Source organism: Oncorhynchus mykiss, chromosome 13 (genome assembly GCF_057628025.1).
Source record: "Oncorhynchus mykiss isolate SJ-2025 chromosome 13, ASM5762802v1, whole genome shotgun sequence".
NCBI classification, from domain to species: domain Eukaryota; kingdom Metazoa; phylum Chordata; class Actinopteri; order Salmoniformes; family Salmonidae; genus Oncorhynchus; species Oncorhynchus mykiss.
In genome coordinates, this window is record NC_143034.1 from 13,449,599 (window position 1) to 13,465,291 (window position 15,693).

Sequence of the window (15,693 nt, forward strand, 5' to 3'; positions counted from 1 at the left end):
TTGGTAGGTGGAGACTTGGGTTGTTGTGTTGACGGTTTGGTAGGTGGAGTTTTGGGATGCTATGTTGAGGGTTTGGTAGGTGGAGTCTTGGGTTGTTTTCTAGGTGGAGTCTTGGGTTGTTGCATTGAGGGTTTGGTTGGTGGAATCTTGGGTTGTTGTGTTGAGGGTTTGGTAGGTGGAGTATTGAGTTGTTGTATTGAGGGTCTGGTAGGTAGAGTCTTGGGATGTTGTGTTGAGGGTATGGTAGTTTGAGTCTTGGGTTGTTGTGTTGAATGTTTGGTTGGTGGAGTCTTGGGTTGTTGTATTGAGGGTTTGGTAGGTGGAGTCTTTGTTTGTTGTGTTGAGGGTTTGGTAGGTGGAGTCTTGGGTTGTTGTGTTGAGGGTTTGGCAGGTGGAGTCTTGGGTTGTTTTGTAGGTGGAGTCTTGGGTTGTTGTATTGAGGGTTTGGTAGGTGGAGTCTTGGGTTGTTGTGTTGAGGGTTTGGTAGGTGGAGTCTTGGGTTGTTGTGTCGAGGGTTTGGTAGGTGGAGTCTTGGGTTGTTGTATTATGGATTTGGTAGGTGGAGTCTTGGGTTGTTGTGTTGAGGGTTTGGTAGGGGGAGTCTTGGGTTGTTGTGTTGAGGGTTTGGTAGGTGGAGTCTTGGGTTGTTGTGTTGAGGGTTTGGTAGGTGGAGTCTTGGGTTGCTGTGTTGAGGGTTTGGTAGGTGGAGCCTTGGGATGTTGTGTTGCCGGTTTGGTAGGTGGAGTTTTGGGATGCTATGTTGAGGGTTTGGTAGGTGGAGTCTTGGGTTGTTTTATTGAGGGTTTGGTAGGTGGAGTCTTGGGATGTTGTGTTGAGGGTTTGGTAGGTGGAGTCTTTGGTTGATGTGTCGAGGGTTTGGTAGGTGGAGTCTTTGGTTTTTTTTGAGGGTTTGGTAGGTGAAGTCTTGGGTTGTTGTGTTCAGGGTTTGGCAGGTGGAGTCTTGGGTTGTTGTATTGAGGGTTTGGTAGGCGGAGTCTTGGGTTGTTGTGTTGAGGGTTTGGTAGGTGGAGTCTTGGGTTGTTGTGTTGAGGGTTTGGCAGGTGGAGTCTTGGGTTGTTGTATTGAGGGTTTGGTAGGTAGAGTCTTGGGTTGTTGTGTTGAGGGTTTGGTAGTTTGAGTCTTGGGTTGTTGTGTTGAAAATTTGGTTGGTGGAGTCTTGGGTTGTTGTGTCGAGGGTTTGGCAGTTGGAGTCTTTGGTTGTTGTGTTGAGGGTTTGGTAGGTGGAGTCTTGGGTTGTTGTGTTGAGGGTTTGTCAGGTGGAGTCTTGGGTTGTTTTGTAGGTGGAGTCTTGGGTTGTTGTATTGAGGTTTTGGTAGGTGGAGTCCTGGGTTGTTGTGTTGAGGGTTTGGTAGGTGGAGTCTTGTGTTGTTGTGTCGAGGGTTTAGTAGGTGGAGTCTTTGGTTTTTGTGTTGAGGGTTTGGTAGGTGGAGTCTTGGGTTGTTTTGTAGGTGGAGTCTTGGGTTGTTGTATTATGGATTTGGTAGGTGGAGTCTTGGGTTGTTGTGTTGAGGGTTTGGTAGGGGGAGTCTTGGGTTGTTGTATTGAGGGTTTGGTAGGTGGAGTCTTGGGTTGTTGTGTTGAGGGTTTGGTAGGTGGAGTCTTGGGTTTCTGTGTTGAGGGTTTGGTAGGTGGAGACTTCGGTTGTTGTGTTGAGGGTTTGGTAGGTGGAGTCCTGGGATGCTATGTTGAGGGTTTGGTCGGTGGAGTCTTGGGTTGTTTGTAGGTGGAGTCTTGGGTTCTTGTGTTGAGGGTTTGGTAGGTGGAGTCTTGGGTTGTTGTGTTGAGGGTTTGGTAGGTGGAGTCTTGGGTTGTTGTGTCGAGGGTTTGGTAGGTGGAGTCTTTGGTTGTTTTGTTGATGGTTTGGTAGGTGGAGTCTTGGGTTGTTGTGTTGAGGGTTTGGCAGGTGGAGTCTTGGGCTGTTGTATTGAGGGTTTGGCAGGTCGACTCTTGGGTTGTTGTGTTGAGGGTTTGGTAGGTGGAGTCTTTGGTTGTTGTGTTGAGGGTTTGGTAGGTGGAGTCTTGGGTTGTTGTGTTGAGGGTTTGGGAGGTGGAGTCTTGGGTTGTTGTATTGAGTGTTTGGTAGGTGGAGTCTTGGGTTGTTGTATTGAGATTTGGTAAGTGGAGTCTTGGGTTGTTGTGTTGAGGGTTTGGTAGGGGGAGTCTTGGGTTGTTGTGTTGAGGGTTTGGTAGGTGGAGTCTTGGGTTGCTGTGTTGAGGGTTTGGTAGGTGGAGTCTTGGGTTGTTGTGTTGAGGGTTTGGTAGGTGGAGTCTTGGGTTGCTCTGTTGAGGGTTTGGTAGGTGGAGTCTTGGGTTGTTGTGTTGAGGGTTTGGTAGGTGGAGTCTTGGGTTGCTATGTTGAGGGTTTGGTAGGTGGAGTCTTGGGTTGTTGTGTTGAGGGTTTGGTAGGTGGAGTCTTGGGTTGCTATGTTGAGGGTTTGGTAGGAGGAGTCTTGGGTTGTTGTGTCTGGATTGGTGACTGGCCCTGTGGAACACAACATATAAATCATGTGTGTTTGTACGTGCAGTGGTGTCGTAGTGTAGTAGAGGTGTAGCTGTGTAGTAGTGTAGTGGTGTCGTAGTGTAGTAGAGGTGTAGTGGTGTAGTAGTGTAGTAGTTGTGTAGTGGTTTAGTGGTGTAGTAGTGTAGTAGTGTAGTAGCGTAGTGGTGTAGTAGTGTAGTGGTGTAGTAGCGTAGTAGTGTAGTAGTGTAGTAGTGTAGTAGTGTAGTAGTGTAGTGGTGTAGTAGTGTAGTAGTGTAGTAGTGTAGTGGTGTAGTAGTGTAGTGGTGTAGTAGAGTAGTGGTGTAGTAGCGTAGTAGTGTAGTAGTGTAGTGGTGTAGTAGTGTAGTGGTGTAGTAGTGTAGTGGTGTAGTAGCGTAGTGGTGTAGTAGTGTAGTGGTGTAGTAGTGTAGTAGTGTAGTAGTGTAGTGGTGTAGTAGTGTAGTGGTGTAGTAGCGTAGTGGTGTAGTAGTGTAGTGGTGTAGTAGTGGTGTAGTAGTGGTGTAGTAGTGTTGTAGTAGTGGTGTAGTAGTGGTGTAGTGGTGGTGTAGTAGTGTAGTAGTGTAGTGGTGTAGTAGTGGTGTAGTAGTGTTGTAGTAGTGGTGTGTAGTAGTGGTGTAGTGGTGGTGTAGTAGTGTAGTGGTGTAGTAGTGGTGTAGTAGTGTTGTAGTAGTGGTGTAGTAGTGGTGTAGTGGTGGTGTAGTAGTGTAGTGGTGTAGTAGTGGTGTAATAGTGGTGTAGTAGTGTAGTGGTGTAGTAGTGGTGTAGTAGTGTAGTGGTGTAGTACTTCTACACCTGCATTGCTTGCTGTTTGGGGTTTTAGGCTGGGTTTCTGTACAGCACTTTGAGATATCAGCTGATGTACGAAGGGCTATATAAATAACTGTTATTTTATTTGATTTTTTTTTAGTAGTGGTGTAGTAGTGTAGTAGTGTAGTTGTGCCTGGAGCAGTGGCTATACCCAAAATGTCCCACCTGAATGACCTAAAATTATACATCTTCCACAGTCAGGTAAACCCAAGCTGTACTGTGCTGGCCTGAATATTTTCTTCATGCTAACAGTTCTAGCAGGAGTATCCAGGCCAATCTGGGCTTGGCTTGGCATGGCTGAGTGTCAGCTTAGTTCTGCAGTGTGTAAACCACCATTGTGTTCTTGTGTTCTGAGTTCCTACAGTACCTCTCTTCCCACTACAGAGCCAAGCTGGACTGGGCTGGCCTGGTTAGTCTATCAACTGAAGCCTGGAACTGAACTGACAGTGAAAATGTGAAAATGATCAATCAGATCCAGCAGGGTGAAAAGGGGTCTAATGACAGTACTGCATAATATACTGTAGTCTAATAAACTGTACTAAGAAGTCAGTATACTCCACTACATTGATAAGTATCAGAAGTCAGTATACTCCACTACATTGATAAGTATCAGAAGTCAGTATACTCCACTACGTTGATACATATCAGTGGGGATTAAGAAGTCAGTATACTCCACTACGTTGATATGTATCAGTGGGGATTAAGAAGTCAGTATACTCCACTACGTTGATACATATCAGTGGGGATTAAGAAGTCAGTATACTCCACTATGTTGATACGTATCAGTGGGGATTAAGAAGTCAGTATACTCCACTACGTTGATACATATCAGTGGGTATTAAGAAGTCAGTATACTCCACTACGTTGATACATATCAGTGGGTATTAAGAAGTCAGTATACTCCACTACGTTGATACATATCAGTGGGTATTAAGAAGTCAGTATACTCCACTACGTTGATACATATCAGTGGGGATTAAGAAGTCAGTATACTCCACTACGTTGATACATATCAGTGGGGATTAAGAAGTCAGTATACTCCACTACGTTGATACATATCAGTGGGGATTCAGAAGTCAGTATACTCCACTACGTTGATACATATCAGTGGGGATTAAGAAGTCAGTATACTCCACTACGTTGATACGTATCAGTGGGTATTAAGAAGTCAGTATACTCCACTACGTTGATACATATCAGTGGGGATTAAGAAGTCAGTATACTCCACTACGTTGATACATATCAGTGGGGATTAAGAAGTCAGTATACTCCACTACGTTGATACGTATCAGTGGGGATTAAGAAGTCAGTATACTCCACCATAATTTGCAAATAAATTCATTAAAAATCCTACAATGTGATTTTCTGGATTTTTTTTCTCATTTTGTCTGTCATAGTTGAAGTGTACCTATGATGAAAAGTACAGGCCTCTCTCATATTTTTTAAGTGGGAGAACTTGCACAATTGGTGGCTGACTAAATACTTTTTTGCCCCACTGTACGTACATACATACATACATACATACATACATACATACAGTACGTGCATTCATACAGTTCATACAGTTCACACACATACATTTATACACTGCTCAAAAAAATAAAGGGAACACTAAAATAACACGTCCTAGATCTGAATGAATGAAATATTCTTATTAAATACTTTTTTCTTTACATAGTTGTATGTGCTGACAACAAAATCACACAAAAATTATCAATGGAAATCAAATGTATCAACCCATGGATTTGGAGTCACACTCAAAATTAAAGTGGAAAACCACACTACAGGCTGATCCAACTTTGATGTAATGTCCTTAAAACAAGTCAAAATGAGGCTCAGTAGTGTGTGTGGCCTCCACGTGCCTGTATGACCTCCCTACAACGCCTGGGCATGCTCCTAATGAGGTGGCGGATGGTCATCTCGGTACCTAATGGCAGTCAGGCTACCTCTGGCGAGCACATGGAGGGCTGTGCGGCCCCCCAAAGAAATGCCACCCCACACCATGACTGACCCACCGCCAAACCGGTCATGCTGGAGGATGTTGCAGGCAGCAGAACATTCTCCACGGCGTCTCCAGACTCTGTCACGTCTGTCACGTGCTCATCTGTGAAGAGCACAGGGCGCCAGTGGCGAATTTGCCAAGCTTGGTGTTCTCTGGCAAATGCCAAACGTCCTGCACGGTGTTGGGCTGTAAGCACAACCCCCACCTGTGGACGTCGGGCCCTCATACCACCCTCATGGAGTCTGATTCTGATCGTTTGAGCAGACACATGCACATTCGTGGCCTGCTGGAGGTCATTTTGCAGGGCTCTGGCAGTGCTCCTCCTACCCATCCTTGCACAAAGGCGGAGGTAGCGGTCTTGCTGCTGGGTTGTTGCCCTCCTACGGCCTCCTCCACGTCTCCTGAGTTACTGGCCTGTCTCCTGGTAGCGCCTCCATGCTCTGGACACTATGCTGACAGACACAGCAAACCTTCTTGCCACAGCTCGCATTGATGTGCCATCCTGGATGAGCTGCACTACCTGAGCCACTTGTGTGGGTTGTAGACTCCGTCTCATACTACCACTAGGGTGAAAGCACCGCCAGCATTCAAAAGTGACCAAAACATCAGCCAGGAAGCATAGGAACTGAGAAGTGGTCTGTGGTCAACACCTGCAGAACCACTCCTTTATTGGGGGTGTCTTGCTAATTGCCTGTAATTTCCACCTGTTGTCTATTCCATTTGCACAACAGCATGTGAAATGTATTGTGAATCAGTGTTGCTTCCTAAGTGGACAGTTTGATTTCACAGAAGTGTGATTGACTTGGAGTTACATTGTGTTGTTTAAGTGTTCCCTTTATTTTTTTGAGCAGTGTATATTCATGTGAGGGTTACTCACTTGATGATGTCCTGTCTCTCCTCCATTTGTAGATCAGTAGCAGGATGAGTCCCACCACCAACACAGTCAGACTCACACACACCATGATGACCACTGGGGTAACTGATAGGAACACAGACAGACAGATAGACAGATAGATTTAAATATAGACAGACAGACATATTGTTAAATAGTGATCAGAGTAACTATATGAACCTCAAGAGTTACATGACTTCCTGTTGGCCTCTATATCATCAGCATGACCATTAGTAGAAAACAAACCTCTCACTCTGTCCAGCACTCTCACTCTGTCCAAGGTAGGAGAATCTAGAGATGGAGGGGAGGGGGGCAGAGAGACAGAGAAAGAGAGAGAGAGAGACAGACAGAGAGAGAGACAGAGAGAGACAGAGAGAGAGAGACAGAGCGAGAGAGAGAGATGTGTCCAATGCATGACCAGATATAGTTGATTCTGTCTATATTATCTGATAGCCTGATAACATATTTGTCTGAAGGTGATAGAATGATGGAAGGGACAGGTGCATCATACCTGTTCTCTGTGAAGGACCAACACTGATGTCTCCAGATGCCATAAATGTAGTAGAGAGGTTTGGGAGGGTTGTGGAGAGGTTAGAGGATGTTTTGGAGAGGTTTGGTAAGGTTGTGGAGACATGGGGTCTGGAGGTGAGTGTTGAGGTTTCAGGAGAAGCTGTATGTGAAAAGGAAGTATGGGTTAAAACAAGTACAGTAACCATGTTGATTTAATGTCTGTTGAAATAACTCAGAAAGCCTCTAACAAACAAACAATGTTCAAGACAACTGTGATGGAGTTTTAACTTACCATCTGTAACTGCGAGATTCACCTCTTGGTATGTGTCTAGGCCATATCTCTCCACTCCACACCAGTAGGTACCAGAGTCTGACTTCATCAGGTTCTTGATGGTCACATATAAGACTTCATCTCCCTTGTCTTCTATACTGTATCTACCTTGAGATACAGTCTTGCTCCTCTTAGTTTCAACCAGAATGTCTCTACCAGAACATGTCCCCTTGCAGAAGTATTTGTTGTTGGTTCCTGCCCAAAAGAACGAGCAGCTGAACACGACATGTCCTCCCACCACTTCCTTAGTGCCAGCTGACACCACAACACACAGAGCTGTCAAACAGAAACACACAGTACAGTCACAACTGATGACCTGTGAGATAAACTTTAACCCTGCTCAAATCTAACTTTAACCCTGCTCAAATCTAACTTTAACCCTGCTCAAATCTAACTTTAACCCTGGATAAATCTAACTTTAACCCTGCTCAAATCTAACAATTAACCCTGCTCAAATCTAACTTTAACCCTGCTCAAATCTAACTTCAACCCTGCTCAAATCTAACTTTAACCCTGCTCAAATCTAACTTGAACCCTGCTCAAATCTAACTTGAACCCTGGATAAATCTAACTTTAACCCTGGATAAATCTAACTTTAACCCTGGATAAATCTAACTTTAACCCTGGATAAATCTTATTTTAACCCTGGATAAATCTTATTTTAACCCTGGATAAATCTTATTTTAACCCTGGATAAATCTTATTTTAACCCTGGATAAATCTAACTTTAACCCTGGATAAATCTTACTTTAACCCTGGATAAATCTTACTTTAACCCTGGATAAATCTAACTTTAACCCTGGATAAATCTAACTTTAACCCTGGATACATCTTATTTTAACCCTGGATAAATCTTACTTTAACCCTGGATAAATCTGACTTTAACCCTGGATAAATCTTATTTGAACCCTGGATAAATCTTATTTTAACCCTGGATAAATCTTATTTTAACCCTGGATAAATCTTATTTTAACCCTGGATAAATCTTATTTTAACCCTGGATAAATCTTATTTTAACCCTGGATAAATCTAACTTTAACCCTGGATCAATCTTATTTTAACCCTGGATAAATCTTATTTTAACCCTGGATAAATCTTATTTTAACCCTGGATAAATCTAACTTTAACCCTGGATAAATCTTACTTTAACCCTGGATAAATCTAACTTTAACCCTGGATAAATCTTACTTTAACCCTGGATAAATCTAACTTTAACCCTGGATAAATCTTACTTTAACCCTGGATAAATCTAACTTTAACCCTGGATAAATCTTACTTTAACCCTGGATAAATCTAACTTTAACCCTGGATAAATCTTATTTTAACCCTGGATAAATCTTATTTTAACCCTGGATAAATCTTATTTGAACCCTGGATAAATCTTACTTTAACCCTGGATAAATCTAACTTTAACCCTGGATAAATCTTACTTTAACCCTGGATAAATCTAACTTTAACCCTGGATACATCTTACTTTAACCCTGGATAAATCTAACTTTAACCCTGGATAAATCTTACTTTAACCCTGGATAAATCTATCTTTAACCCTGGATAAATCTAACTTTAACCCTGGATAAATCTTATTTTAACCCTGGATAAACACAGGTAAAAGACCAACATATCAAATCATAGTCTATATGTCACATGCACCGAATACAACAGGTGTAGAACTTACAGTGAAATGCTGAATACAACAGGTGTAGTAGACCTTACAGTGAAATGCTGAATACAACAGGTGTAGTAGACCTTACAGTGAAATGCTGAATACAGGCTCTAACCAATAGTGAAAAATAACAGTAGGGAGGCTATATACAGTAGGGAGGCTACATACAGTAGGGAGGCTACATACAGTAGGGAGGCTACATACAGTAGGGAGGTTATATACAGTAGAGAGGCTACATACAGTAGGGAGGCTACATACAGTAGGGAGGCTATATACAGTAGGGAGGCTATGTACAGTAGGGAGGCTACATACAGTAGAGAGGCTACATACAGTAGGGAGGCTACATACAGTAGGGAGGCTATGTACAGTAGGGAGGCTACATACAGTAGGGAGGCTACATACAGTAGGGAGGCTATGTACAGTAGGGAGGCTACATACAGTAGGGAGGCTATGTACAGTAGGGAGGCTATATACAGTAGGGAGGCTATGTACAGTAGGGAGGCTATATACAGTAGGGAGGCTATGTACAGTAGGGAGGCTACATACAGTAGGGAGGCTACATACAGTAGGGAGGCTACATACAGTAGGGAGGCTATATACAGTAGGGAGGCTACATACAGTAGGGAGGCTACATACAGTAGGGAGGCTACATACAGTAGAGAGGCTATATACAGTAGAGAGGCTATATACAGTAGGGAGGCTACATACAGTAGAGAGGCTATATACAGTAGGGAGGCTACATACAGTAGAGAGGCTACATACAGTAGGGAGGCTACATACAGTAGGGAGGCTACATACAGTAGAGAGGCTACATACAGTAGGGAGGCTACATACAGTAGGGAGGCTATGTACAGTAGGGAGGCTACATACAGTAGGGAGGCTACATACAGTAGGGAGGCTATGTACAGTAGGGAGGCTACATACAGTAGGGAGGCTATGTACAGTAGGGAGGCTATATACAGTAGGGAGGCTATGTACAGTAGGGAGGCTATATACAGTAGGGAGGCTATGTACAGTAGGGAGGCTACATACAGTAGGGAGGCTACATACAGTAGGGAGGCTATATACAGTAGGGAGGCTACATACAGTAGGGAGGCTACATACAGTAGGGAGGCTACATACAGTAGGGAGGCTACATACAGTAGAGAGGCTATATACAGTAGAGAGGCTATATACAGTAGGGAGGCTACATACAGTAGAGAGGCTATATACAGTAGGGAGGCTACATACAGTAGAGAGGCTACATACAGTAGGGAGGCTACATACAGTAGGGAGGCTACATACAGTAGAGAGGCTACATACAGTAGGGAGGCTACATACAGTAGAGAGGCTACATACAGTAGGGAGGCTATATACAGTAGGGAGGCTACATACAGACACCGGTTAGTCGGGCTGATTGAGGTAGTATGTACATGTAGATATGGTTAAAGTGACTATGCATATATGATGAACAGAGAGTAGCAGTAGTGTCAAACATTCTAAGTTCAGTTCATTATCATGAGGTACATGTGGAAAACCAACTTCCTGGCTCCTTATAGATTTATACATATCTTATTCCTTCTGTACTATATCATACAGACAGACAGACAGACAGACAGACAGACAGACAGACAGACAGACAGACAGACAGACAGACAGACAGACAGACAGACAGAACTCACCTGAGAGGAGACAGCAGGAGACAACATGGAGTATCTTCATTCTGTACAGTTACTCCTCAGTTACTATACTGTTAAAGTTACTTTACTACCACAGTTACTATACTGTTAAAGTTACTTTACTACCACAGTTACTATACTGTTAAAGTTACTTCACGATCACAGTTACTATACTGTTAAAGTTACTTTACTATTACAGTTACTATACTGTTAAAGTTACTTTACTATTACAGTTACTATACTGTTAAAGTTACTTTACTACCACAGTTACTATACTGTTAAAGTTACTTTACTATCACAGTTACTATACTGTTAAAGTTACTTTACTACCACAGTAACTATACTGTTACAGTTATTTTACTATACTACCTGCTAGCCCAGTTCCACAACAGAGTCTCTGTCAGCTACACACTTGACAGCAGGGTGTTTCTGAAACACTCTGTCTTCCTTAATTGAAAGCTCCTCCCTCATCTGACACCCCACCCCTCTCCTCTGTCTCTCTCTTTCTCTTTATCTCTCTCTCTGTCTTTTTGTCTCTCTCTGTCTTTAAATTAAATCATCTTTTTAAGTGAGAGAACTTGCTCAATTGGTGTCTGACTAAATACTTTTTTGCCCATGGTATATACAGTGTTGTAACAATGTACAGATGGTTAAAGTACACAAGGGAAAATAAATAAGCATAAATATGGGTTTTATTTACAATGGTGTTTGTTCTTCACTGGTTGCCCTTTTCCTGTGGCAACAGGTCACAAATATTGCTGCTGTGATGGCACACTGTGGAATTTCACCCAGTAGATATGGGAGTTTATCAAAATTGGATTTGTTTTCGAATTATTTGTGGATCTGTGTAATCTGAGGGAAATATGTATCTCTAATATGGTCATACGTTGGACAGGAGGTTAGGAAGTGCAGCTCAGTTTCCACCTCATTTTGTGGGCAGTGTGCACATATCCTGTCTTCTCTTGAGAGCCAGGTCTGTCTATGGCGGCCTTTCTCAATAGCAAGGCTATGCTCACTAAGTCTGTACATAGTCAAAGCTTTCCTTAAGTTTGGGTCAGTCACAGTGGACAGGTATTCTGCCACTGTGTACTCTCTGTTTAGGGCCAAATAGCATTCTAGTATGCTCTGTTTTTTTGTTAATTCTTTCCAATGTGTCAAGTAATTATCTTTTTGTTTTCTCATGATTTGGTTGGGTTTAATTGTGCTGCTGTCCTGGGGCTCTGTGGGATCTGTTTGTGAACAGAGCCCCAGGACCAGCTTGCTTAGGGGACTCTTCTCCAGGTTCATCTCTCTGTAGGTGATGGCTTTGTTATGGAAGGTTTGGGAATCGCTTCCTTTTAGGTGGTTGTAGAATTTAACCGCTCTTTTCTGGATTTTGATAATTAGTGGGTATCGGCCTAATTCTGCTCTGCATGCATTATTTGGTGTTCCAAGTTGTACACAGAGGATATTTTTGCAGAATTCTGCATGCAGAGTCTCAATTTGGTGTTTGTCCCATTTTGTGAAGTCTTGGTTGGTGAGCGGATCCCAGACCTCACAACCATAAAGGGCAATGGGCTCTATGACTGATTCAAGTATTTTTAGCCAGATCCTAATTGGTATGTTGAAATTTATGTTCCTTTTGATGGCATAGAAAGCCCTTCTTGCCTTGTCTCTCAGATCGTTCACAGCTTTGTGGAAGTTACCTGTGGCGCTGATGTTTAGGCCAAGGTATGTATAGTTTTTTGTGTGCTCTAGGGCAACAGTGTCTAGATGGAATTTGTATTCCTGGCGACTGGACCCTCTCTCTATCTCTCTCTCTCTCACATTCTTTGCTGCAGAATGAAACTGGTTCAAACCGGCCGGAGGTTAGACTTCTAAACCACCAGAGATCTCAGCTATCTGTGGTGACTAAGTGTTGAAACTGTCAACTTCTCTGTTCTGAAGTTACCATGTTTGTTTCAGCAGAGGAGGAACACAATGTTGAGATGATGACAATATAGTTAAAGTATACATCAATATATTTTATAACTTTTTTCTGACATTTAATTGATCCGAATACAGTCTTTGTAAGTTATAAACTCAACAGATGAGTTTCTGAACAGAAGAAACATCCCTCCTCTTCAACCCAACTCCCCCTTAATGAATGACGTCATCACATAACAGACAAGCTACTGAGATCTCAGTAAACCAACAGAACGACCTCCACATCGCCCCCTACAGAATGTTATCAGTACTGATGAATAAATCTACTATAATCTCCACCACCAGTCGTCTCTCCATTGATCCTGGGGGACGAGGTTACAGTCTAATAAACTACATGTTTCAACTCGGTCAATTCAGGAAGTGAAGTGACATTCCATTCATGGATTGAAAAGTCCACATGGAAAATGATGGTCATCAAGGATAAATTGAATTGCAATTCATTGTCTGTATTAAAATGGAATTGAGTTAAATTGTACCCCAGCTCTGGTAACAAGAACACTGTCACAACCAGACGATCAGACGACCTCTTCTCAGACCATAGAATTACATATAGGAGCGGAAGGTAGCCTAGTGGTTAGAGCATTGGACTAGTAATTGAAAGGTTGCAAGTTCAAATCCCAGAGCTGACAAGGAACAAATATGTCATTCTACCCTGTTATGTATTTCACAATGATAAATACTCTAACATGAAGAAATTATTATTTCTAAATATCTGACTACGTTTCCCATTTGAGCCTTATGTACCATTTCCAATCATGTTTTTTGTTTATCATAGCAACAGTGCATGACTTCCTGTTGGCCATCGCTACATCATGGCCATCGTTACATCACTAGACATTAAACTTAACAGCACTCTCACTCTGTGTTAGAGGAATTCTAACAATTCCTATATGTTTTATAGCCAAAATCAAATTCGCACTCTCTCTAGTTCATTAATGAGTTGTAAATTCATGAATTATGCATGAAGTAGATCGAGACCAGTCTTAAAAGCCAGGTAACAGTGTTTATTGCAAGAGAGTACTGAAGCAAAATACAAAGAACCAACATTTTAAAGAGACAACATAAAATGACATCATCAGTTTCCCACACCCTCTCCGATCCACACAATTAGCGCAGTGTTTTCAGGTCTGGAGATGTCTTCTACTCCCCTCATAAACCAAACATTCCAATCTGTCTAAAAGATATCTTCTCCTCCACTAATGGAATATCAAGGACCATTCTTATCTGTCAGAAAATATATATCATCCCTCTCCCTTAAACTTCCCGCAAGGTACAGACAATTAATTCGTTTTACTTACATTTTCAGTAACAACTTAACCAAGAACCCATACATTTCATACCATAACATAATAGTATTAGAATAAATGGTTCTAATTGAAATGTATACATTATTAATCATTTCAACTATAATGATAGGATGGAGAATCTACAGAGGAGGGGGGGAATGGGAGAGAGAGGCAACACTAGACACTATGGAACACAAAGCTTTTACTATCTCATCCTGGAATATACAAGGTGTATATTCCACCACACTACCAGGTGTGAATCAGGGAAGAGACTCAGGGGGTAATTTGGTATAGAGCAGACCTAACCCACTCTATTAAATTACCGTAATTGCTGGACTATAAGCCGCTACTTTTTTCCCAAACTTTGAACCTGGCGGTTTATACAATGACGAGGCTAATTTATGGATTTTTCCCGCTTTCACAAGATTCCTGCCGCCAAAAAACTGAGCACCGTCACATAATGTGACGTAAATCGAGCGCGCTCAAACTTCCCATCATTCTGATTACGGTAGTCATTTTGTCACCCTCATCATGGCAAAGACACGGCGAAATGCATATGATGCAGCTTTCAAGTTGAAGGCGCTCGATCTGGCTGTTGGAAAAGGAAATAGAGCTGCTGCACGGGAGCTTGGCCTTAATGAGTCGATGATAAGACGTTGGAAACAGCAGCGTGAGGAACTGACTCAGTGCAAAAAGACAACAAACCTTTCAAGTTGAAGGCGATCGATCTGGCTGTTGGAAAAGGAAATAGAGCTGCTGCACGGGAGCTTGGCCTTAATGAGTCGATAAGATGTTGGAAACAGCAGCGTGAGGAACTGACTCAGTGCAAAAAGACAACAAACCTTTCAGAGGGAAGAAAAGCAGATGGCCCAAAGTATTTGCAGCCACTCGACATCAGTGTAAATTGTTCAGTGGGAGGCTTGGATGACAAGTGGGGAGAAATCCTTCACTAAAACGGGCCGCATGCGAAGAGCAACTTATGGTCAAGTCTGCCAGTGGGTCCTGACAGCGTGGAGCATTGTCAAAAAATCCACTATCATCAACGTGTTTGGAAAGGCTGGACTGCTGCGTGTTGAAGGGGGCAGCATGAGCTCAGCGGGGTATTTGCCTCCGGATGAAAGTGACGAGAGCGACAATGAAAACGATCCAACATCGGATGAAGCAATTCGGAGGCTATTCAACTCCGACACCGAAGGAGATGACTTCAGTGGTTTCAGTGCACAGGAGGAGGAAGATAGTGACCAAGTTCATTTGTTTCAATGTACCGGTAGGCACCTGTGGCTTATAGACATGTGCGGCTTATTTATGTACAAAATACATATTTTTTAATAATTCAGTGGGTGTGGCTTATATTCCGGTGCGCTTAATAGTCCAGCAATTACGGTAGTCTAATTACGGTAGTCTAATTACGGTAGTCTAATTACGGTAGTCAACACCGGAACATTTTACATCTGGCTAGAAATTAACAAGAAAATGATCTCAACAGAGACACGTCCTCATGTGTGCTACCTAAATCCCCCCACTAGAATCCCCATACTTTAACGATGACAGCTTCTCCATCCTGGAGGGAGAGATCAACCATTTCCAGGGCCAGGGACATGTACTCTACTAGTCTGTGGGGACCTAAATCCCAGAACTGGACAAGAACCTGACACTGTCAGCACACTGGGGTACAAACAGCTACCTGGAGATGACAGTATTCCCTCCCAAATATGCCCCCCTAGACACAACTATGACAAAAATGGGCCACAACTACTGCAGCTCTGTCGCATGCTGGGTATGTACATAGTCAATGGTAGGCTTTGATGGGACTCCTATGGTAGGTACACCTATAGCTCATCTCTTGGCTGTAGTACTGTAGACTACTGTATCACTGACCTCAAGCCAGAGTCTCTCAGAGCGTTCACAGTCAGCCCACTAAACACCCGTATCAGATCACAGCAACATCACAGTCTACCTGAACAGAGCAGTACTCAACCATGAGGCATCAAAGCCAAAGGAACAGCCCACTAAACACCCGTATCAGATCACAGCAACATCACAGTCTACCTGAACAGA

General features: G+C 42.8%; 1 protein-coding gene across 1 annotated transcript; it reads right to left on the bottom strand.

Moving 5' to 3' along the window:
* Positions 1-896: 896 nt before the first annotated feature.
* Positions 897-10,547, bottom strand: LOC149978711 (uncharacterized). Its single transcript, XM_090194592.1, has 5 exons — positions 10,388-10,547; positions 7,025-7,339; positions 6,734-6,892; positions 6,208-6,309; positions 897-2,503 (listed from the first exon to the last, which is right to left on the bottom strand). Exons 1-5 carry the CDS (start codon positions 10,425-10,427, stop codon positions 1,491-1,493), a joined length of 1,629 nt encoding a protein of 542 aa, XP_090050718.1. The 5' UTR covers positions 10,428-10,547; the 3' UTR covers positions 897-1,490.
* Between the last annotated feature and the right edge of the window lie 5,146 nt (positions 10,548-15,693).

Bases quoted from the DNA above. Each gene is read 5' to 3' on its own strand.
- LOC149978711 (XM_090194592.1), bottom strand. From the start codon at position 10,427: ATGAAGATACTCCATGTTGTCTCCTGCTGTCTCCTCTCAG. The intron at 7,340-10,387 runs GTGAGTTCTGTC...TCTGTTTGACAG, and splicing joins CTCCTGCTGTCTCCTCTCAG to CTCTGTGTGTTGTGGTGTCA. The intron at 6,893-7,024 runs GTAAGTTAAAAC...TTTCACATACAG, and splicing joins GAATCTCGCAGTTACAGATG to CTTCTCCTGAAACCTCAACA.